General features: G+C 45.3%; 1 protein-coding gene across 1 annotated transcript in view; it reads left to right on the top strand.

Annotated features, from left to right (window-relative positions):
- Positions 1-25,366, top strand: part of CPNE8 (copine 8) — a 684,333-nt gene that overhangs the window by 397,457 nt on the left and 261,510 nt on the right. Inside the window, exon 7 of the mRNA XM_063927097.1 lies at positions 7,072-7,135. Coding sequence (XP_063783167.1) covers positions 7,072-7,135 — 64 coding nt within the window. The remainder of the gene's footprint in view (positions 1-7,071; positions 7,136-25,366) is intronic.

Genomic DNA, 25,366 nt, shown 5'->3' on the forward strand with positions numbered 1-25,366 from the left:
TTATATATATGTATACACACTCTTTCACCTCATGTACTCTTTACTTTCGTTTCTGCGCAGAAATCCCTTTCATTCAGTATCGCAGGCTAATCCCGAGGAGTTACAACTAGAGAAGGATCTATTAGCTTAAAATTTTGGACTCTGAGATCGATTTGCGCTATTATCGCGTTGCCTCCTTATCGCCTAACTAAAACAATACTATTGTGTGATTTGTATTATGTGGGCGTACCCAGACGCTCCGTGCGTCGGCCCTTGCGTCGCGTACACTAGTCTCGCCCTTTGTTAGAGACACGTGTACGCCAGCCAGGTATATCCACAGAAATACAATTAACACGTTTATATCAATGTAGATGATCTTTAACTGTAATCATCTACCGGACACCACACCAAACTTCCTTGTATCTTAGGCAAGCCGTGCGCGTGTATTACAAATTACTCCTTAACGTATTAATATTATTTTTAACTACCAATAACAACACATCTTTCTCAGCACGTTATCAATTGTGAAATGGCAACCAGGAAAGTGATATGTGAGAATACACAAATGAAAAGAAATACAGGTGTGTGCGTGCGTGCGTGTGTACGCAAAACAGAAATAAACAGTTTTAAAAGACACTAGCGTATTGTTCTTACCTCCGGTTCCGGATTCCACCAGCACTCCTTCAACGTAGCGAAACAGACGCTTATCTAGCCAGCACTACTGTATCCCGATACGAAGGGATACTGCCTTCCCGCCCTTGCTGACAGATAAAGTCTGTGTTCGCTAGTGCGGATATGTGGAGGACGGACGAGCCGCCAATTGATAAAGCTAACTATTTATCTTATAACATTCACCATAATGGGTAAGAGACACAGTACGCAATTGGCGTATGGGGTACCGTAAGGGTACGCACTTAGCGTTGCATACGCTCAGCCGTGATCGAGACGCACATGCGACACGCTCGTTCACAGCTTAATGCGTGGTGTCGAGCACGCTATAGGCGGGCGACTACCGTAATGCTACGCTACCAGCGTAGCGGACGCTCGAGTCCACGAGGAGAACACGAGCAGCGCAGACGCTCACGGGATGACAATCAGTAAACCTTGAATGTAACACACCGAAAGGATACTCTTATGCTGTAAAACCTTGTACTGAAATACTGTAGCGATTTAACGCTGCTTAACCTTGTTAATACTAAAGCTGATTTGAGCGATCGAGACGCTCCTATTACCCTCTGCAATGTAATGAACACACGATACCTTGCTAAGTTTCCAACACCTTTACTAACAAGCTTTTAGTTATATTGAAAAGGGGAAACAGTTTACAAGTCATACACTACAAACTAACATATAATTCTAACAGAATATCTAGACAGAAATATACAATAACGTCACAAACTTATACTATAACAGAGAGAGAGGGAATGGCCAATACAAACAGAGAACAAGTTGGTTTGCAGAGAATTACTTACACACACTGGGAATGATCGCTGCGCAGCTTTCTGGTACCAGCTCCGAGTTAGTCAAGATGAAAACCGTTTGTGGAGAGTGAGAGAGCTGCCCAAGCTGGCTGATCTTATATACACTGAGTACAGTATACTACAAAGGGACCTATAATCTCATTGTTCATTGGACACAGGAATGTCTCCCTGCATCATAACAAAAGGTCATAGGTTAGTTTGAACAGGTGGACTGCGACTATATCAAACTGCTCAGGTGGGAGGGAATCGCCGGATTCCCGCCGCATGGATAATGAACTGCAAATATATGAAATGTCCAGAAACTACTAATGGCCATAACTACACGCAGGAGCGATTAATCTTTACCTAACCAACACCGGTTTATTGCTATTAAAATACTCTTCGGTTAGTTACCAGACACCACTGTTCAACCTTAATCAGACCCCCTTTGTACCACGTAAAGAGGGATTCCCAAGTCCGTGAACAAGTCACATTAAACAAACTTACAGTTATCACTAAGGGGAACATTATCTATAAAACATACTATTTGGTTTTATTATTTAATGATTGAGTCGCCCGCTAGACGCACACAAACCCTACCGTAAATGCACATACCACGCGCTCGAGCGCATGGCCGAGGGGGTGCCGTCACGCAATTTGCGAATATGTGCACGCACGCCAGAGAAAGTGCATGTGCAGCGGGCAAGCGCATGAGGTGAATATATGGCAACGTGTAGCATGATATTTTTCTGACTTTGACAACCCGTTTCACCCATAGAAAACAGTGGTTGTCATTGTAAATGGACTTTTCTGGCCCACACATTATTAATAATTATTAAGTAATTAATTATTAATAATTTGGATAGTCGTACGATGGAACCCAGCAGCTTGAAGCATTTTAACCATGTTTTTATATATGAGTGCATCCTTGACTGTCCCAGTTATTTGTCTGCAGATTTCCTTATCCCCTCTGATTCTTAGCAGCTACCTCACCTCTTCATCGCTCCAAGTTGCCATTGTATAATATATTTGCAGTAAGAAAACGCTTCTAAACCCACTCTCATGTGTCTGATGTGTTTTTCCTCCAGCTTCCTGCTTCTGCTTGGTGACATCACACATGGAGACAGCCTATCACCTCCTGTGGCTTGGAAATACCGTTTCAGAGCCTTTCACACTGCACAGTGAAACGGTTCTGAACTGGGTAGGACCCTGCTTTTTAACCGTTTCAAAATACCAGTATTTTGAAAACGGTAAATTCAAGGTGGCCCTTTCACATCGCAGCTAAAACCGTTTAGGAAGGCTGAAAAATCTGCAATTTACCGGGTTAAAGCTGCGGTGTGAAAGGGGTATTGGTTAATTAAAAATGTAAGGCCTGGTTACATAGGAGATTTGCAGTCCTAGCTGTTACATCAGATATGTAATTTACCTTAACAATTTATATGGTTCCTTATATACTGCTGTTGCTTTTTAAATAGCCATTACAGTAACAACTGTTGCAGAGTCACACATGCAAATGAGTTTCAAGCTTTATTCATTAGGTGACAGGTGTCCGGAGACTACATAGGTATACCGGAAGCTTTGTTTGCAACTATGAAATAAAAATAAAATAACCATTTATTGAGGACATGTGAATGTGACCTTTATTGCAAATAAGCTTTTTCAAGCGTTTAGCAAGAGTGATAAACAGTCTTTTTTTTTAAGATTGGTAAAATAATTTTTGTAATTGGTTATTGATTTTAGTTTTTTTTTTTTTTTGTGCGACTTAATTTTGCTAGTTGCATGTTTGCTAAAAGATAACCCCTGTCGAAAGTATTTAATTATACTACTGTTCAAGGGTGTAGCTACCTTACGTGCAGGGAGTACAGCTGCTATGGGATTTAAGAGGGGCCCACATTCCCTGTTAAAGTAACGCTTGTTATATACATTTGTCACCATTGGGTGGTACAATGGGGTCCTTACAAACTTTCCTTGGTGCTTACAATATATCTAGTTATGCCCTGGACAGGCTCATTGTAACATGGTATAAAATGAACTGGAGGGCATTATGTTACATAATATGAACTGGGGGCACTGTAATGTGGCACAATATAAAGTGTAGGCACAATATTAACTGGGGGCACTGTAATGTGGCACAATATGAAGTAGAGGCACTGTAGTAAGGCACAATATTAACTGGGGGCACTGTAATGTGGCACAATATGAAGTAGAGGCACTGTAGTAAGGCACAATATTAATTTGGCGCACTGTAATGTGGCACAATAGGAAGTGGAGGCACTGTAGTAAGGCACAATATTAACTGAGGGCACTGTAATGTGACAGAATATGAACTGGGGTCACTGTATGTCATAATGTGAATTGTGGGTACTGTGTTGCAGGGCTGCGGTCATGTGATGGCGCTTGGGATACCAGCGGTCACTATGCCGATGCCAGAATCCCGAGTGCTCAAAATGCTGGCAGTCAGAATGCCTACCCACAGGGTCTATTCCCACAGGTGGGTGTCCACAACACCATAGAGTAGGAATAGAACCTGTGGCAAGCACAGCTAGCCTCCGAGACAACACCGTGGCGAGCGCAGGAAGCCCGCAAAGGGGATTTGTTGCACTCGCACTCCCCACCTGCCCAGGATCCCGGGGACCATTGGGATCTCAGCAGCCGGCAACGCGTGCCCAGCCAGTGTTGCACAATCAGTGGTGCAAGTAGAAATATTTTCTTAGTAGTACTGAGTACCAAAAAATTTGCGTTGTCTTGTGTTAGAGGGCGTGGTCACATGATGCTAGTGGGAGTGGCTACATGACACTACATGACATGACACTAGCGGCCTGGCCACACGACACAGACCCTTTTTTTGGGGGGGGAGGGGGGGAATCTGGCAAGGCTAAAAATATATAGTAATGCCTCCAGTATAATAGAAATATATAGTGATACCGCCAGTATAATAGAAATATGTTGTAATGCCCCAAATTTTATAACAATATATAGTATATATAGTATTGCCTCCAGTATAATAGAAATATATGGTGATACCGCCAGTATAATAGAAATATGTTGTAATGCCCCCAATTTAATAACCGTATAAAGTAATGCCTCCATTATAACATGAAAATACAGCCACTGTCGCACTCCCAGTAACCATGACAAAGTGGGAAGAGCCGTCTTGCTGCTAAGCACCATGGTCTTGTTGCTTTGTGGCATATTATAATTGTGGTAATGGCAAAGTGTGTGGCAGGTGGTACTGCGTACCCACTGCCAAATTCTTAAGGGTTCTCTGGACATGAGCGTACCCGCGTACTTGCATAATCTATACTTTCAGCCCTACAATGTGACATAATGTGAACTAGGGCACTACAATGGTCCATAAAATAAACTAGGGCACTAATATGGGGCATAACATTAACTAAGGCACTACTGTTCAGAAAATTAAACTAGAGCACTATTATGTTTTGGAAAATGAACTAAGGAATAAAATGAACAACTGCTGCGGAGAGGTGTCTCTCTAGAAGCGTTGGGACATGGGCCCCTTCAAAATGTTGCTATGGGGCCCACAAAGTTCTTACTACGCCCCTGCTACAGTTCTTTGTATTCACATTGTGTGACACAAAACAATCCAATTGCTTGCCATACCTTCATTCCATAATTTGATTTGTTGACATTGTAATAATGGTGGTCATTCCGAGTTGTTCGCTCGCTAGCTGCTTTTAGCAGCATTGCAAACGCTAGGCCGCTGCCCTCTGGGAGTGTATCTTAGCTTAGCAGAATAGCGAACGAAAGAGTAGCAGAACTGCTACTAAAAATTTTCATTCAGTTTCTGAGTAGCTCCAGACCTACTCCTAGTTTGCGATCACCTCAGTCCGTTTAGTTCCTGGTTTGACGTCACAAACACGCCCTGCGTTCGGCCAGCCACTCCCCCGGCAACGAGCGAACAACTCGGAATGACCACCAATATACACTGTGAGATCAACTGTAATGTTGTAGTAATGTACTCTAAAACATTTATATTGGGTCAAGGTCAGGACCATTGTAAAAGCCCTAACTGTGTGGCGTTTGTATACTCTCCCAGTACTTGTGAGGGTTTCCTCAGGGGTGCTCCAGTTTCTTTCCACAATCCCAAAATATACTGGTAGGTTAATTGTCTCCCAACAAAATTAACCCTAGTATGTAAGTGTGTACGTGTACTTTGGCAAGTTGGATGGGCCAAGTGTTTTTTTTTGTTCTGTTTTTCTGAAGTCAATTTCGATGTTTTAATGTCAAATCTCTTTTGCTTCAGATATTCTTTAGTAAATGTACTTATGCTTCTAGGTTTGTTGCCATGCCTAAGGATGTTCATTTAGGAGTTTTTGATAAACTGAAGGAAATTTTAAATATTCTTAAAATGCATTTGATGAAACTATGCATTGTTACAATATATACTTATAAGAGTGTTTATTTAGAATGCTTTCTTCGGGAAATAGACTTTTATTGATTCTAATTTCAGACTGAATCATTCCTACTTTTTAAATGTGGCGTGATGAAAATAAACCCCACATAACTACAACAGTGCACGTACCTGCAATACATATATTCGTTAGCATTGAACATTTTGCCTGTAGCACTGAAACTTCCAGGTTAGGATCCTGCTCGACCGAACACTGTTACGCCACTGTATGTGTGTGTGTGTATATGTGTGTGTGTATATATATATATATATATATATACACCCCTCTCCCCAACCTTGCATTTATTATGTTTGCCTCTAAGGAAGGACACAAGGACATGTCCCCTTTTTGGGTGCGTGAACAGTCCTGATCCCACCCATATGTTGAGAGGTATGCACATACTATGTAACACTGTACACTGAGGTGCTCAAGACACAAAGAAATAACATGCAATGACATGATACAGAAATTTAAGATTGCACTGCCCAAATTAGTTTATGACCTATAATGTGCAAGGAACAATTGAAATAGCAGATTAAGGGTACAGCATACAGTGATTACTCAGATTATAGTGCTTGATGGTGGTTCTTACCGTTTTACATTTAATAATATAACCCTTTCAAGTTTAGTGGTCAAAACCACTAATGAAAAAGCTACTTTGAAAAACTGCCACTTAATAAATAAATATGCAGCTTAATAAGTAAATTGATTAGTCTCTTTGTGATCTTTCTTTCTACTGTAATCCTCTCTCCTGGAGTAGTTTTATAATTGCTATAACTGGGAATAGTGTGGTGTGGTTTTTTATTTTGTTTATATTTGTAGGGTTTTGTGTTTGTTTGTTTGTTTGTTTGTTTTTTTTTTTTTTGGGGGGGTTAGGTTGCACAACAGTGACCATGTTTTACTAAATTCTTTTCCTCTATGATTAGGTACACAGTTAGTCAAGTGACGTGCTTAAATTGCCCCCTTCCAACTCGCCCAATCATTCTCACATCCTGAATGTAATGGAAATTAATGTTCCTATAATGTTTGTTTGCTATATGTGGGGAATAATTCTTCTGCACACTGTCAATAAAAATATTCCTAAACTTTGTAGTTTTAGGAACCCTTTCAAGAACATGTGTACATGTTTATACATGAGACTTTGATCTTCAGTGATTTGTTTTTAAAACCTTCATCTCTATATACTTTGCATATCTATATGCTTTGTTCTTTTTAAATAGAGGGATTCCAGGAAAGAACTGTGGAACAATCTTTGTCACAGCAGAAGAACTGAACAATTGCAGAGTAAGTAACGTGCATTTAATCTGTTTTCGGCATTTATATAATAACCGTCTATCAATGTATAAAGCAGTTTTACAAGCATATAGCTTCACACATGTCATCTAACAATGAGCCAGGAGAATACTGTTCCCTTGTTAAAATTGAATTCCTTGCTTTGGAAACACCATATTTGAGTGACTAATGGTTAAATAACACATTCAGGGGTACATTTTACTAAGCAGTGATCACAGCAGAGAAGTGAGCCAGTGGAGAAGTTGCCCATGGCAACCAATCAGCACTGAAGTAACATCTATAATTTGCATACTGTAAAATGATACAGAGCTGCTGATTGGTTAATGGGGAAATTTCTCCACTGGCTCACTTCTCCGCTCTTATCACTACTTAGTAAATGTTCCCCTTAGTCCATTATGTGTTATAGGGCTCTCTTTACTAAGCCTTGGAGATAGGTAAAGTGAAGAGAGATAATATACCAGCCAGTCAGCTCCTAACTGCCATGTTACAGGCTGTGTTTGAAAAATGACAATTAGGAGCTGATTGGTGTTTACCTTTTTTCTCTCTCCAAGGCTTAGTGAATAGACCCCCTAGTACAGATCAGGATCAGCAGCTTTACTTCCACCAAATTCCATCTATAGAGTAGATTCAATTAACCCGCCCCATGAATCCATGTGAGCACATGCAGCTATTTTCCACAATTACGGTAGCTCCGGATTAATTTTCTGTCCGCACCTCATAGGGCTGCATACAAAAATCAGCAAGATCGGGCAGCGAAGGGGACAATAGTATGTGCTGCTGTTGGTGCTTCCATGCCGTTGCAAGACAATTTACCGCCCTTGTGGCTAATTGAATTGAACCCATTGTGCCTCTTTGGTGAGCTTTCTATCCCTTGTGCCAGAAAGAGAATTGGCCCACCCCCCTATTTTTTAATAGGGACATAATGCACAAAACATCTTGTGGGGAAGGAGCATAACGACACAGTAGTACTTCCAATTTAAATTATGTCACACCGTAGTGCCCCTTAATAAGTTATGCCACACAGTAGAGCCCCTTATACTGTACACATAATGCCACATCTAGTAGTAGTCCCCGTTATACACATAATGCCACATAATAGTAGTTCCATGCCACACAGTAATGCCCCTTGCTCATTATGCCTCACAGTATTGCCTCTTACACGTTATGCCACACAGTAATGCCTCCTTCCACAAGGTGAGTCACAGTGACAGCACTCACCTGTCCACAAATCTGTGAGCTCAGTCAGCTTCGCTGTCTGTCACTGACACAGGCATGCATGAGCTCATTATCACTTGTAAAGAAGGACTATGCTACCGCCATCTCTGGGTTGCAATGCAAGAAAATATAAATTTTCTGCTGCGGGGTACACTGGGCTCCACAAGTCTGGACAATGGGGTGTAGAGTAGGATCTTGATCCGAGGCACCAACAGGCTCAAAGTTTTGACCTTCTTCCCAAGATGCATAGCGCTGCCTCCTATATCACCCCAACTCCCAGCACAGGAGCTCAGTTTGTCAGTTGGTGCTGCAGTAAGCAGGCACGCACTTAACAGAGGGGCTGCTCCAAGCAGCCCTGAGAAAAGCTTTTTATGAGGTAAAAAGTGAAGACTTCAAGGGCAGCAGCAGTGGTAAATGTCTTGTGACATTCTCTGCTGCAGCTCCAGCTCTCCCCAGCGGCGCTGTACACTCCCGCGCCCTGGTTGCCGGGTACCTACAGCGGAGGCTCCGGTTTTGTTCATGTTAGACACACACGGCTGAGGCTCTCCAGGACCGCGTGGCCGCGCTTCGGGAGGTGGTAAGTGGGTCCCGCTCGCGGGACCCGTTCTTTATCGCGATCCGGCGCGGTCAGTGGGAGGAGGGCCGCGCACGCTGGCGGTGGACACTGTGGATACAGGCAATCCCACGAGATCACCAGGGCATGGGCGCAGGTCAGGTTTTCTCTTAAAACCGATTTTAATATCGCCCACAATATCCGGTGGTTTTGCCAGCAAGGGGGATAAGGCTTAGACCTGAAGCCCCTCCCCCAGCCCCAGGGCGCCATTTCCAGCAAGTGTTCCCACCCTGGAGCTGCATCTCTGTCTTTTTCTCACTCCCTGTCAGTGTCTGAGGCGCCATTACTCCTCAGCTCACTGTTCCTGGGACTGCTTGGGCAAATCCTCCTATGTAAAGCCGCCTGGTTGTCAGAGTTGTGCCTTTACATGACACTTAAGTATTCTACCTGCCTTTTTAGTCAGTGTTAGTAAGAAAGAGTGCATTTAGTCAGGGGTTTATAGTACAATTACCCTGTGATATACATCCAGTTTCTTACTGTGTAGTGTTATATCTATTGACTATATAGCTGTGTAAGCTAGTCCAGTGCAGTATTATTGTCTGTAATAACCTCTGCATTGTACAAACTGTGACTATTTGTGTGTGCATTGATAGCTGAGTGGTGTCCATTTCGTGTCTTTCACTCATCTTGCTATCCCTATATTCTATAACCTGAGGGGGCTTGGTGCGTCAGGTGTTATTTAATATAGGATTTTCACAAAGATATACTGTATTACGTATTTTTCTCTGTGATTTAGTCACCATATCTCTCCTTTATCTCTGCTGGTGCTGACTACACTGCGCAGGGGTTTGGGTTTAAGGTTATAGTGCTGCTAATAATTGTACTGTGTTACCTCATACTGCAAGTTATATCATGTCTGCTTCTGAGGGTAACAGTTCTGGGGCGGAACACACTGCTGGTGTTGCTGAAGCCACAGGCACATATGGGGAGAATATAGCAGCTGTGGGCTCTGGTTCTGGGGGCTCCTTGCCCCCTAGTGGGACTGTGGCAACGGAGGCACATACTGACCCTCCGTTGGCCGCTTTTTCCACGCTTCTGCATACGCTAGTTCATAAACTAACACCCCCTATGGCACCCCCAATGCCGGTACAACCGTATGTGGTCCCTTCAGCTAACCCGCCATGGGCGGACGATTTATCTGCTCAATTAAAGAACTTAAACCAGTCCCTGACTACTAAAAACTCTGACCAACCCTCACCTAAGTCCAAGAGGTCCTCTAAGCGAGCGCTCGTCTCCTCACAATCCACTGCTGTCACTGACACCTCGTCTGATGAAGACAGCACATACACTGACCCCACAGGTTCTGACTCAGATACGGCTGATGGGGAGAGTAGTTCACATGTGGATGTTCCTGATCTTTTGGAGGCTATTAAGTTAATTCTGCAGATTACGGATGATCCTTCCTCCTAAGAAACCAGATAGGTTCAAGCGTCAGAAGGTGATTAAACAAGTTTTACCTCACTCTGACCACCTAGTGGATATACGTCAGGAACCCTGGCAAAGCCCGGGTACGAAGTTTGTGCCTCAAAAGAAGATGCTGGCTCGCTTTCCCCTCGCGCCAGAGCTGTCTAAGAATTGGGAAATGCCTCCTCCAGTAGACTCACATGTGGCTAGGATGGTGGTTTCCTCAGCTCTACCTGTCACTACCGTCACGTCTCTAAAAGAGCCTACGGATAAACGTGTGGAGGGTTGTCTAAAAGCGATTTACACCCTCACGGGTGCTGTACAAAGGCCCACTATTGCAGCTACATGGGCGGCAGAGGCTATTGAAGCATGGTCCTTGGAGTTAGAAGCTGAAATCTCCTCTGACCATGCTAGACAATGCTTGTCATATATTGTCACAGCTTCTCGCTATATTAAAGAGGCGGCTTCTGATGCCGGTATCCTAGCAGCCAAGGCCTCTACTACGTCAGTTTCTGGCTCGCAGGTTATTGTGGCTGAGATCCTGGTCTGTGGATCTGGACTCTAGAAAAACCCTGGAGATACTCCCTTTCAAGGGGGATATTCTGTTTGGGGAGGACTTAAATAAGATAGTGGCTGACTTAGCTACTGCCAAAACTGCCTGTCTGCCTAATACAGCTCCTTCTGTGTCGAAGGCCAAAGGCACGTCCTTTCTCCCCTTTCGTCCTTCAGGTAAAGCAAAAGGTCAGGTGTACCATAAGCAGGCCCGCACTTCCAAACCTGGTAATCCGAAGCCCAAAAAGAGCCTGGGCTGCCTGTCAGCCAGCAGCCAAGACCGATAAGCCTGCCGCATGACGGGGCGGGCCTCCCCCTGGGGGATCCCAGGGTGGGGGCCGGCTTCTAGGGTATACCCAGGAATGGTTGAAGACCACTTCAGATGCCTGGGTACGGGAAGTCATCACTCGATGTTACGCCATAGCCTTCAAAAACCGACCCCCTCATCGATTTTGCCAGACAGACGTCCCATCGGACCAGACAAAGGCAAACACTCTACATTCGGTGGTACAGACCCTCCTGGATACAGGAGTCGTAGTACAGGTGCCTCTTGCTCAGAGGGGCCGGGGGTACTATTCTCTGCTGTTTCTAGTCCCGAAACCGAATGGGTCCTCCCGGCCCTTTCTCAACCTCAAGGCACTGAACAAGTTTGTGAAGGTTTCCAAGTTCCGTATGGAAACCCTTTGCTCTATAGTTCTGGCCTTGGAACCTGGGCACTACATGGTCTCCCTGGACATACAGGATGCTTACCTGCATATTCCTATAGCAGTGTCACATCAACAATACCTGAGGTTCGCTATTGGCAACCTCCATTACCAGTTTCGGGCGTTAACTTTTGGTTTAACAACGGCTCCGCGAGTCTTCACCAAAGTTATGGCGGTGATGACGGTGGTACTCCTCCGTCAAGGGGTCAGGATACTGCCGTATCTGGACGACTTGTTAATCCTGGCAAATTCCCCAGATCTTCTCCTGCGTCATCTGGATATGACGGTCCGGTTTCTACAAGCCCACGGGTGGCTCATCTCTGGAAGAAATCCTCCCTGGTCCCTGCTCAGAGCATGGTGCATCTGGGAGCGCTGTTGGACACTCACAACCAGAGGTTGTTCTTGTCTCAGGAGAAAGTCCTGAAACTTCAGGACAGGATTTGTTGCTTCCTTTCTCGTCCGCAAGTGTCGATACATTCGGCAATGCAGGTGCTGGGCCTCATGGTATCAGCATTCGACATGGTGGAGTATGCTCAATTCCATTCTCGCCCCCTCCAGAAGCTGATTCTAGCCAAGTGGGACAGCCTGCCTCACCGGATCAGGTCTCAAATGATCTCTTTGACTCCGGAGGTCCGTCTGTCGCTGCTCTGGTGGCTCCAGGACCGACAATTGTGCAGAGGTCGTCCCTTCTGGATATCCAACTGGGTCCTGTTGACGACAGATGCCAGTCTAAGAGGTTGGGGCGCGGTGCTGGAGCAGCACTCCTTGCAGGGTCGGCGGACCAAGGAGGAATCTCTCCTCTCGATCAACATTCTGGAATTGCGGGCAGTCTTCAATGCGTTGAACCTAGCCCAGCATTTGATTCAGAACCGTTCTGTTCAAGTACAGTCTGACAACGCCACCACAGTGGCTTACATAAATCATCAAGGCGGCACTCGAAGCCGTTTGGCAATGAAGGAGGCCTCACGGATTCTACGTTGGGCAGAACGCCATCTACCGGCAATATCGGCAATATTCATTTCGGGAGTCCTGAATTGGGAAGCAGATTTTCTCAGTCGTCAGGACGTGCATGCCGGCGAGTGGGGCCTCCATCCAGAAGTGTTTCAACTCCTCGTGGAAAGGTGGGGTCTTCCAGATGTGGATCTGATGGCGTCTCGACACAATCACAAGGTTCCGGCCTTCGGAGCAAGGACAAGGGATCCTCAAGCAGCATTCGTGGATGTACTGGCAGTGCCGTGGAGGTTTTGGCTTCCGTACGTGTTCCCTCCGGTGTCACTCCTGCGCAGGGTAATTCGGAAGTTCAAGCAAGAAAAAGGAAATCTGCTTCTCATAGCTCCGGCGTGGCCCAGACGGCACTGGTTCTCAGACCTGCAAGGCCTATCGTCAGAGCGTCCACTTCTACTTCCACAACGCCCAGACCACCTCGTTCAGGGCCCCTGTGTCTACCAGGACCTAGCCCGGCTGTCTTTGACGGCGTGGCTCTTGAAGTTTCCGTCTGAAGAGATCATTAAAACTATGTTGCGGGCCCGGAAACCGGCCTCTGCTCGGATTTACCATCGGGTCTGGCATTCCTACTTTGGTGCGCATCTAAACATTATGACGCTTCCAAGCTTAGTACAGCCAAACTTTTGGCTTTTCTACAGCAGGGCCTAGATTTAGGCCTGCTTCTGGCTTCCCTCAAGGTTCATATTTCTGCTTTGTCTGTGTGGTTTCAGAGAAAAATTGCGACTTTACCTGATGTTCATACTTTCACTCAGGATGTGTTGCGTATCCAACCTCCCTATGTCCCGCCTGTGGCTCCTTGGGACTTGTCGGTGGTTTTGGAGGCGTTACAAGAGTCTCCATTTGAACCTCTTGGTTCAGCTGACCTTAAGTGGCTTTCCCTTAAGGTGGTGTTTCTGTTGGTTATTGCCTCTGCTAGAAGATTGTCGGATTTGGATGCCTTGTCTAGTAGTTCCCCATATCTGATTTTTCACCGTGACTGGGCGGTTCTTAGGACTCGTCCCGGATATTTGCCTAAGGTGGTTTCTTCGTTCCACCTTAATCAGGAGATTGTGGTTCCAGCTTTTGTCTCTCCTGATTTGTCTCCCAAAGAGCGGTCTTTGGATGTGGTACGGGCTCTCCGTATCTATGTGAAGAGAACTGCTTCTATTCGAAAGTCTGATTCTCTCTTTGTTTTGTTTGGATTTCACAAACGTGGCTGGCCTGCTCACAAGCAGACCCTGGCCAGATGGATCAGAATGGTGATTGCGCATGCTTATGTGAAGGCTGGTCTGTCAGCTCCTGTTCACATTATGGCCCATTCTACTCGGTCTGTTGGACCTTCTTGGGTGGGCCAACGTGGTGCGACCCTTGATCAATTGTGCAAGGCGGCTACGTGGTCCTCCGGGAACACGTTCATAAGGTTCTTTGCCTTCGATACTGCCGTTTCCCAGGATGCTTCCTTTGGACGCCGGGTTCTTGTGCCCGCTACAGTGCCCTCCCATAAGGAACTGCTTTAGGACATCCCCATTGTCCAGACTTGTGGACCTCAGTGTACCCCGCAGCAGAAAACGAGTTTTATGGTAAGAACTTACCCTTGTTAAAACTCTTTCTGCGAGGTACACTGGGCTCCACAAGGCGCCCACCCTGATAGACTTAGCTTCTTTGGGATGATATAGCATTAGCCGCTGACACTTCTCTTGTCGTGAGAGTGTGGTGTATGTGGCTACTAACCGTTGTCGTCTCTTTTCCTGCTACTGCATTGGGCTGGTTAACTAAACTGAGCTCCTGTGCTGGGAGGCGGGGTGATATAGGAGGCGGCGCTATGCATCTTGGGAAGAAGGTCAAAGCTTTGAGCCTGTTGGTGCCTCGGATCAAGATCCTTCTCTACACCCCATTGTCCAGACTTGTGGAGCCCAGTGTACCTCGCAGAAAGAGTTTTAACAAGGGTAATTTCTTACCATAAATCTCGTTTTCTCTTATGTCCTAGAGGATACTTGGGTACCATTTAGTACCATGGGGTATAGATGGGTCGACCAGGAGCCATGGGCACTTTAAGAATTTGATAGCGTGGGCTGGCTCCTCCCTCTATCCTCCCTCTATACCAGACTCAGTTTAGAGTTGGAGGAGCTGGTCATGCTAATGGAAGCTCCTGAAGAGTTTTCTGCATTTATTTTATGTTTGTTTTTTCAGGCAGGGCTGGTTGGCACCAGCCTGCCTGCTTTGTGGGACTTAGGGGGTAAACGGCCCAACCTCTTGAAGGGCTAATGGTCCTGTTCCCCGCTGACAGGACACTGAGCTCCTGAGGGAACTATTGGCAAGCCCCACCATGGCGAGCGTACATTCCCGCAGCACGCCGCCACCCCTAAGAGAGCCAGAAGAATGAAGAGTAGTGAGTACTAATCCGGCATCCTGGTTAGCGGGGCACCGGCCATTATGGCGGCATGAGGGTACGGCGACACACGGCTTCTAACCGGGGTGGAATGCATCTCCAGGCACAGTACACAGCTGCGTCTCAGTACACTGTAAACAGTACCCACACTGGCAAAAACAGCCCAAAATGGTTTTCTCTCCATTTTAAGTACCAGATTACCTCAGCCAGTATAAAAAAAGCGGGAAGACACCTATCAGGGTACTTAGTCTGCGACCCAGCTAAGCTTGTCATTAGTGATTAGGGCGCGGTGGGGGCTGGCTCCACATAACTCTGTCTCTCCCTGAAGGGCTCTGTGTGGGTTAATTGTGCTTAACCTTTCCCTATGTGTGTGTGCGTGCTGTCACATTTACATTATGTCAGGCAAAGAGTGTGTTTCTTGTACAGCAGAGTGTTCCTCTTCACCAGGGGCTCAATACTGGGTACTCAGGGCAGTGCACCTTCCCAGAGTAGCAGAGTTGAACCGGAGTGGGTTAATTTCATTAAGGGAATGATCTCCAATATTTCTACGTAATTATCTCGCAATGAAAAATAGACATAATACTTAAGACAGACTGTGGATGACTCAGTCCCCAAACCAGCATCTCAATCCCCCTCCCATTTGTCTGCAAAAACAATCTCTGGCCCATTACCTGCAGTCTGACTCTGACTGGTCAGACATGGAGGATGGCGAGGTGGATTTGGAGGGGGAAATGCCACTCTGTCACAGGGTTCTGCAAATTCCTGATAAGGTGTCAGAGGAGTGTGAGGAATCTTATGTTAATGTAAAAAAGAAGTCCTCAGTCACTTTTCCTGCGTCAAAGGAATTAAATACCCTGTTTGAAGAACCGTGGGTTAATCCTGATAACAAATTTCAAATCCCTAAGAGGTTGCTCTCATCTTTTCCTCTGGAGGATAGGAAAAAATGGGAAAATCCACAGATAGTGGACGCATCAGTCTCTAGGCTGTCACGAAAAATTGTATTGCCTGTCCCTAGTGCAGCCTCCCTAAAAAACACGGATGATCGTAAAAATTGAGACAACACTCAAATCATTGTACACAGCAGCTGTGGTGGCCCAGAGACCCACTATTGCATGCGCGTGGATCACAAAAGCCATTGCTAAATGGTCAGGTAACCTGATTGAGGGGTTAGATTCCTTGTCTAGTGGGAATGTTGTTTTACTCCTGCAGCATATAGAGGACTCTGCAAACTTTATGGTGGAAGCCATAAAAGAGAGAGGTTTGCATAATGCATGCACCACCGCTATGGCAGTGTCAGCACGCAGGGGCTTGTGGCTACGCCAGTGGACTGCTGATGCGGACTCCAGGAAAGGCGTGGAAGGCCTACCATTCACAGGAGAGGCATTGTTTGGAGATGAACTAGACAAATGGACCTCCAAAGCTACTGCGTGTAAGTCTACGTATCTTGCTTCCACAGCTCCCCCAGCCAGGAAAACTTATTCAGCTTCAAATTTACAGTCCTTTCAGACGGCCAAGTTTAAGGGCAAATCCAGATGTGCTTCTACGGCTTCCAGAGGTGCAAGAGGTAAACCACGCAAACCAGCAACTGCAGGTGCTCAGGAACAGAGCTCAGGCTCTGCTTCCTCAAAGCCTTCAGCATGACGGTGGATAGCGATGCCTGGAGGTCTGTCAGGTGGGAGCTCGACTAAAATTCTTCAGTCACATCTGGTCAAGTTCGTGCCGGGATCCCTGGGTCATAGATCTTATTTCCCAGGGCTACAGACTGGAGTTCCATGAGCTCCCACCTCACAGATTCTTCAAATCAGGCTTACCAGCTTCACAAGAGGCAAGTATAACTTTACAGCATGCCATCCAAAAACTGATACAGACTCAAGTCATTGTTCTAGTTCCACCTCATCTGCACAACAAGGGGTACTATTCAAATTTGTTTGTAGTACCAAAACCGGACAGTTCGGTACGACCGATTCTGAACCGCAAGTCCTTGAACCCGTTCTTAGGAGTGTTCCAGATGGAGTCTCTGAGAGCGGTGATCTCAGGTCTGGAGGAAGGTAAATTACTAGTGTCTCTGGATATCAAGGATGCATACCTTCACATTCCGATTTGTCCACCTCATCAGGCTTATCTACGGTTTGCACTGCAGGACTGTTACTACCAGTTCCAGGCCCTGCCATTTGGTGTCTCCACGGCACCGATGGTGTTCACTAGATGGCAGAGATTATGTTTATACTCCGCAAACAGGGAGTGAATATAATTCCGTACCTGGACGATGTTCTGATAAAGGCTCCGTCCAGGGAGAGGTTGCTGGAGAGCATTGGTCTCTCTACCAAACTTCTCCAGGATCACGGGTGGATTTCTGAACCTTCCGAAATCTCACCTAGATCCAACATGGAGGCTGCCATTCCTGGGAATGATACTGGACATGGAGTCGCAGAAAGTGTTCCTTCCATTGGAAAAGGCATTGGTAATCTAGTCAATGGTTCGGGATGTCCTGAAGCCAACCTGGATATCGGTGCATCTGTGCATTCGCCTTCTGGGGAAAATAGTGGTCTCTTACTAGGTGCTTCAATACCGGAAGGTTTCACGCAAGAACCTTCCAGCTCGATCTGTTGGACAAATGGTCCGGATCGCATCTTCACATGCACCAGAGGATCCGTCTGTCGCCAAAAGCCACAATCTCCCTTCTGTGGTGGCTACAGATTTCTCACCTCGTCGAGGGTCCAATCCACATTCTGGAACTCAGGGCCATATACAACGCCCTTCTGCAGGCCTCATATCTTCTTCAAGATCAGGCTATTCAGGTCCAGTCGGACAATGTGATGTACATAAACCGTCAGGGCGGAACCAAAAGCAGAGCAGCAATGTTAGAGGTGTCAAGAATTCTCCTCTGGACAGAAACAAACACTGTGGCGTTGTCAGCGGTCTTCATTCCGGGAGTAGACAACTGGGAAGCAGACTTCCTCAGCAGACACGACCTGCACCCGGGGGACTGGAGTCTTCACCCGTAACTGTTCAGGTGCTTGACACATCAATGGGGATATCCACAAATCGACATGATGGCCTCTCATCTCAACAAGAAGCTCAAGCAGTATTGTTCCAGGTCGAGAGACACACAGGCAGTGGCAGTAGACGCTGTGACGTCTCCATAGGTCTATCAGATGATGTACGTGTTTCCTCCACTTCCTCTGAACCCCAAGTATTCTAAAAAGAATAAAAAGGGAAAAGCTTCAAGCAATACTTATTGCTCCAGACTGGCCAAGAAGGGCCTGGTACGCGGACTTTCTGGAGATGCTCCTCGAAGATCCGTAGCCTCTACCTCTTTGCGGCTACGTTTGATGGCATGGAAGTTGAACGACTGATTCTAGCCAGAAGAGGGATCCCTAACAAAGTTATTCCGACTATCCAAGCCAGGAAGGGGGTAACGTCTAAACATTACTACCGTATTTGGAAGAAATACGTCTCTTGATTTGAGAGCAGAAATATTTCTGCAGTGGAATTCCATCTGGGATATTTCCTGCTTTTTCTGCAGGCAGGTGTGGATGAGCTCCATAGAAGTCCAGATTTCGGCCTTGTCCATTTTCTTTCAAATACAATTGGCTTCTCTCACTGAGGTCCAGACGTTCTTAAAAGTGTTCTGCACATCCAACCTCCCTTTGTGCCTCCCACGGCACCTTGTGATCTCAATTTGGTGCTGCAGTTCCTCCAATTGGACTGGTTTGAACCCTTACAAGAGGTGGACGTAAAGTATCTTACGTGGAAGACTGTCACACTGTTGGCCTTGGCTTCAGAAAGACGTGTCAGAGCTGGGGGCTTTATCTCACAAGAGCCCCTATTTAATTTTCCATGAGAACAGAGCTGAGCTCAGAACTCGGCAGCAATTTCTTCCTAAAGTGGTGTCTGCGTTTCACATCAACCAACCTATTGTGGTTCCGGTTATCATCGACACCTCTGCTACTTCAAAGTCTTTGGATGTTGTGAGGGCTTTGAAGGTATATGTAAAGAGGACAGCTCGTCACAGGAAATCCGCTGTTCGTTCTCTATGATCCCAATAATATTGGGTGTTCTGCTTCAAAGCAGACAATTGCACGCTGGATTAGGCTCACTATCCAGCATGCTTATTCCATGGCAGGTTTGACGGTTCCAAAATTTGTACGGGCCCACTCTACTATGTCAGTTGGTTCTTCTTGGCTTTACAGCTCTGCCGAGCGGCTACTTGGTCTGGTTCGAACACGTTTGCTAAGTTCTACAAGTTCGATACTTTGGCCTCTGAGGACCTTCAGTTTGGTCAGTCAGTTCTGCAGGAACCTCAGCACTCTCCCACCCGGTTTGGGAGCTATGGTACATCCCCATGGTAATAAATGGAACCCCAGTATCCTCTAGGACATAAGCGAAAATAGGATTTTACGTACTGTACCTACCAGTAAATCCTTTTCTCATAGTCTGCCCGCCCGTTGCATCGTTCTTCCTGCACTGTTACATGGTTAAGTACTGTTGGTTCAGCTGTTGCTGTTCCTGTTTCAAGTTTGGTTAGCATAGCTTTCCTCCGGTTTGTGTGTGCTGTTTCGGAATCTCACCACTTTCCTTTTTATCCTTCTCTCAAAGTATGTCCGTCTCCCTGGGCACAGTTTCCTAAACTTAGTCTGGTAGAAGGGGCATAGAGGGAGGAGCCAGCCCACACTATCAAATTCTTAAAGTGCCCATGGCTCCTGGTGGACCCCTTTATACCCCATGGTACTAAATGGAACTCCAGTATCCTCTACGGAGTACGAGAAAAGTATTTACCGGTAGGTAATTAAAATCTTTTTTATTTTTTCTATTAAAATAAAGCAATTTCTGGATGTTACAAAATAATTGTGTGTGTGTGTGTGTGTGTGTGTGTATATATATATATATATATATATATATATATATATATATATATCGTGCAAAAAAAGCTGCGGCACTCAAGGTCTTTAGAAAAAGTCAAGTGTATTCAAATAGTCAGAAACATTCCATGGAATGTTTCTGACTATTTGAATACACTTGACTTTTTCTAAAGACCTTGAGTGCCGCAGCTTTTTTTGCACAATATTGAAATTCACACTGAAGGCACCAGGGCAGCGTTTGTATCTGAAAACAGAGTGCCGGGCTGATATTGCTGTGTATATATATATATATATATATATATGTATATATATATATATATATATATATATATATATATATAGTAAATCAATATTCTATCGTAAAAATACACTTGAAGCAGAGATTGGCAGGCTTCCAGGTGCAGTGTGGGTGTCACACATGACCCCAACTGACCAATGATGCGGTAATTGACGCTTTCTGTTACCTGCCAGTATCGTCAAGAAGATGATTGTCAATATTTTTGGCTGCCCTCCAGTACAATATTGTATATAACTGTATAAGTTTATTTATTTATTTTATCACTGCCTTGAGCGGTAATAGAAAATAAATCTTTGGGGGGCTATTTGATTATTAGGCCCATAAGCATATATTGTAGAGAGTACTGGTAGTAATTATGATGCTGGATTTAAGATTTTTCAAAAATTCATATTTTAATGGGCCATTTTTGTAGACTTGTTTGATCAGGGTATATTGCGTTGAATACTGTTTGGTGAAATCAAGAACCATACATTTATTTCAAAATAATAGTTATAGGAAAAATAAAAAAATGAGTAGTTCACATAATCTATAATTTTATATAATGTGTGTATTTACGCTGTCATGTTTAGTGCATTATTTTTATATAAGTGTGACTTAAGGACAAAGAAAAGAAAAATTGACAAATGGCTGGCTCAGAATGAAATTCAGTTTGCAATATTACACTTTAGCACCCAAGGGATGTTTCAGAGCAACACACACAGTAATATATGAGAATACCTGGGGAGAGAAATGCTTATTTTTGTGAGGCTACTCAAACTCGCTGTTTGTTTTTTTATTGAAAAACCTGAAAATATATTGAAATGCCTGTATAATATTTAACAATGTGAAAACAAACCCTGTATTGCACCCTTATAATTACCAGAAAATAAAATTAATTATGGAAAAAAATAGTAATTAGAAAAAGTGCATCCATTTAATATGGACAAACTCTTTAAAATAGGGCAGCAATAATGGAATTCCCACTACTTCATATTTTAGTTAGTGAAGTAATGGACATATTAATACCCCTTTCACACCGCACAAATAACCTGGTATTGACCCGGCATATTGCCGGGTCGACATGGGTCAGCGTGCAAGGTGAAAGGGGCATAGCCGAAATCGCGGGTCGCCTGACCCGGCAATTCAACCCGGGAATAAAGCAGTGTCATACCCGGGTTGAATACCGGGTCAGTGGCTGCGTAAACGGGCTCCCGGGTCGATGCGTCCTGGGACCCGTTTACTACAACAGGGAGAGGTGGCGCGGAGATGATCTCATCTTCCAGCGCTGCCTCCGCCGCCGGCTCCGCCCCCCGCTGCTATGGCAACCCGCCCGGCATATTGCCGGGTCGGGGAAGCCTGCAGCAGCTGCCAATGCCGGATCCCACCCGGGAAGGACCCGTTTCCAATTCTCGAGTGGGATCCGGCATTGGCAGTGTGTAAGGGGTATGTGGCTGCTTTCTGAAGGGCCGTAATTAGGTGTGTGCGGATGGGGCACCGCACATAGCGCTGTTGGCAGCACTTGTTAATTTTCTGTTTTAATTTATTTCACTTGCAGCTTCTCCCCTTTTTGTAGCCCAGCTGCTCCTGACTGCCCCTGTCTCCTACCCTGACACCTTTACGTCACTAATACCGATACAGCATTCATGATCTCAACTTGAGATTTCTTTGTTATTCAGGCACATTGTCCTTTATTTGCATTTCAAGATACCCAGGATTCGAACCCATTGCCTGTGGCATTGCAGGCAGACAATCTATTAATTGAGATATCTACCCTTGCATAGAAAGGTAGATTATTCTACTTTATTCTGCCTTCAGTTCCAGTATATTGATTGATAACTGAGACTCTGCCAGGCTCCATCTCCCTTGAAACTAGTGTTGCTCGGTTATAGCCCACCAACTGCGAAGGCTAGCATCTGTAGTGAGAAGCACCCTATTCGGGATCAATAAGGGGCGACCCCAGTCTAGGTAATTGCTGTGGAGCCACCAAGTTAATGATAGGCGATCCTCCAGAGTCAGAATTATTATCTGCTGTTTGATCTGGTTAGGCTGGCCATTCCATTTGGCTAGAATAAACCTTTGTAAAGGGGAAAGTAAACTGGGCAAATTCTACCATGCCGACTGTAGATACCATCAGGCCAAGGACTTGCATGGCCGAGTGAATTGACACCTGAGGATGGTGAAGGAACAGCTGTACTTTATCCCTTAGTTTCGGTATTCTTTTCATTGGTAGAAACAGTTGTTGATTTTTAGAGTCTAGCAGGACTCCAAAATGTACCATCCTTTGGGATTGTATGAGTGAAGACTTTTTCCAGTTGTTAAGCCAACCGTAAATTTTTGGGAGGCTATTGTTGTTTGTAATTTGCTGTGCAATACCACCTGTAAACTGGCCAGGAGCAGAATGTCATCCAGATAAGGAAGTATCCTGATTTCCTGACGATGCAGGTGTACTGCCATGACTGCCATGTCTTTTGTAAATATATTGGGCGCTGCAGCCAGGCCAAACAGCAGTGCCTGGAAGTGATAGTGTTGGTTTAGGATAGCAAACCTCAGTTATTGTTGATGTGACAGTGCAGTAGGTGTATGCAGATATGCATCTTGACACCAATGACACCATGGAATCCCTGAATCCATTGCTAGAACTATGGAGTGTAGGGTTTCCATACAAATCTTTGAAACTTTCACAAATCTGTTGAGAGGTTTGAGATTGAGAATAGGTCTGTATGTCCCATTTGGCTTTGGTACAAGGAACAGGGATGAAATAATATCCCCTTCCTTTTTGAGCCTGAGGAACTGGCACTATTACTCCTGACTTTTTGTAGTATCCGAGACTTTTCTGTGTCTGATGGAAAGCTTGTGCGAAAATACTGCTGAAAAGGCGTCCTTTGAAAGAGATGACATGCCTGTGAGAGACTACCTCTTGCACCCGAGCGTCTGAAGTGGTCTTGATCCAGACTTGTGCGGAGTTAACAAGTCGGCGCTCACCCTGAAGGGTTCAGTATGATTACCGATGGACACAATACTGATGGTCATAATCCCCACAGCCATTGACCTACAGTCAAAATACCGACATAGTCAGAATACCGACATTTGAAATGCCAACATGTCAAAATACTGATATGAGGTTTTTTTTTTTTTTTGGGGGGGGGGGGGGGTTGTGTCAGTGTCGACATAGGCTGAGATGGACACCGTCTAAGTGTTCCGCATCCCCTCGTATGGCTCGCTGCACACTGTTGTAATCCCCCTCCAGGTCCACTGGGATAGTAAAGTACGAACAAGTCTGTTTTTGGGCAAAAATTCTTTAAAACACATGTCGGCATTTTGAACACGCCGGCATAATGAATGTCTGTATTTTGACTGTGCCGACATTTTGACTGTCTGTCAATGGCTGTCGGGATTATGACCGTCGATATTGTGTCCATCGGTAAATCAACTGCTACACACCCTGAGGTCCCCCAGGGGGAGGCATGTCCCGTTAGGCTGTGGGTTTATCAGGTTTTGCTGGGGGTTGTCCTGCTGCCCATGGCTGCTTAATCTAGGGCTTAGTAGACTTTGAGGCATTTGATTGCCTAGGATGTGTGCGAAAGGTACGAAAATTTGAGCTCTTACACCGTGGTGTCGAAGCTGAAGGGAGATAAGCTGTTTTGGCAGCCGCTAAGGATGCTACTATTTTGTTTATTTCTTCTCCAAACAGAACATCTCCCGAAAAGGGTAGTACTTCCAGAGATTTCTTGGAGTCTAAATCCGGTTTCCAAGAGCGCAACCACATAATGCGTCTTGCAAGCACTGATGTTGCCGACGCTTTTGCTGCCAACACACCAGCATCAGATAGTGCTTCCCCAATGTAAGAAGTCACTTTTTTGATACAATCCAAACATATTCTGCACTCTTCTGATATAATTAGAGGCAATCTTCCTCTGTTGCCTGCAACCAAGATTCAATAGCTTTTGCTGCCCATAATGAGGCTGCTATTGTAAGCCGGGTTGGTGGAATCCCGGCGGTCAGAATTCCGACACCGGGATCCCGGCCTCCAGAATGCTGGCAGTGGGACAAGCACTAGAAATCCCCTTGCGGGCTCGCTGTGCTCGACATACTGCGGGCTCACTGCACTCGCCACGCTGCATGCTCCGCTCTAACCGCTGGGATATTAGCTACATCCCTGGAGGCCTATTGACCCATCAGTGAAAAGATAGACTTGAGGCAAATTTCAATGGGTCTATCGGTGGGTTCCTTTAATAATGAAATAGTTGTGATAGGTAAGGTAGATGTTTTTGCCAAATGTGTGTTATGACAATCCACTGGAGGAGTCTCCCACCTCGCACTATCCTCCAAAGGGATAGGATAGTGAGATGAGAGTTGTTTACACAGAGGAAACTTTTTTACCAAGATATTCCAAGGTTCCTGTCTAATTTCCATCAAATGGTCAGAATGTGGATATTCTGATCTGATTATTTTCTGTCATTTAAATACATCAGTTTTCCTAGCAACAGCTGCAGGTTCATCATCAGATAACTGAAGGATCTGTTTAATTGCATCTATTAATGCTGGTAAATCTACAGTAATAGAATCCTCCTCCTCTGCTACACATGAATCTGTGACAGAGAGAGTATTCTCTTAACTTTCCTCCTCAGATGACTCGTTTGAGTCTGATTATAATAGTGGACTGAGAAGAAGATGTAGTATTTCTAGTTAATCTAGAATGCAGTTTGTTCCCTGGCAGCATCTTTTGAAAAGCTATAGATGTGTGTGCCAGACATTGAACTGAACTTGCCAGAGTTTCCACCCAGGGTGGATTTGTATCTGGGGCTGGTATCGCCATAGGGGGGCCCATGGCTGTCCTAAGGGGGTCATTCCGAGTTGATTGCTAGCTTCCATTGTGTGCAGCGCATTGATCAGGCTAAAAAACGGTATTTCTGTGCATGCCCCGCAATGCGCATGCGTGACGTACGGGTACAAAGCCCATTGATTTTTTGCACAGGTTCTAGCAAAGTTTTCAGTCGCACTGATGGCCGCAAGAAGATTGACAGAAAGGGGGCGTTTCTGGGTGTCAACTGACCATTTTCAGGGAGGGTTTGCAAAAACGCAGGTGTGTCTGAAAATTTCAGGCGTGACTAGGCGTTCGCAGGGTGGGTGTATGACATCAAATCCGGAAACGACAGGCTGAAGTGATCGCAAGCGCTGAGTAACATAGTAACATAGTATCTGAGGTTGAAAAAAGACAATTG

Source organism: Pseudophryne corroboree, chromosome 6, assembly GCF_028390025.1.
Source record: "Pseudophryne corroboree isolate aPseCor3 chromosome 6, aPseCor3.hap2, whole genome shotgun sequence".
Lineage (NCBI taxonomy): Eukaryota > Metazoa > Chordata > Amphibia > Anura > Myobatrachidae > Pseudophryne > Pseudophryne corroboree.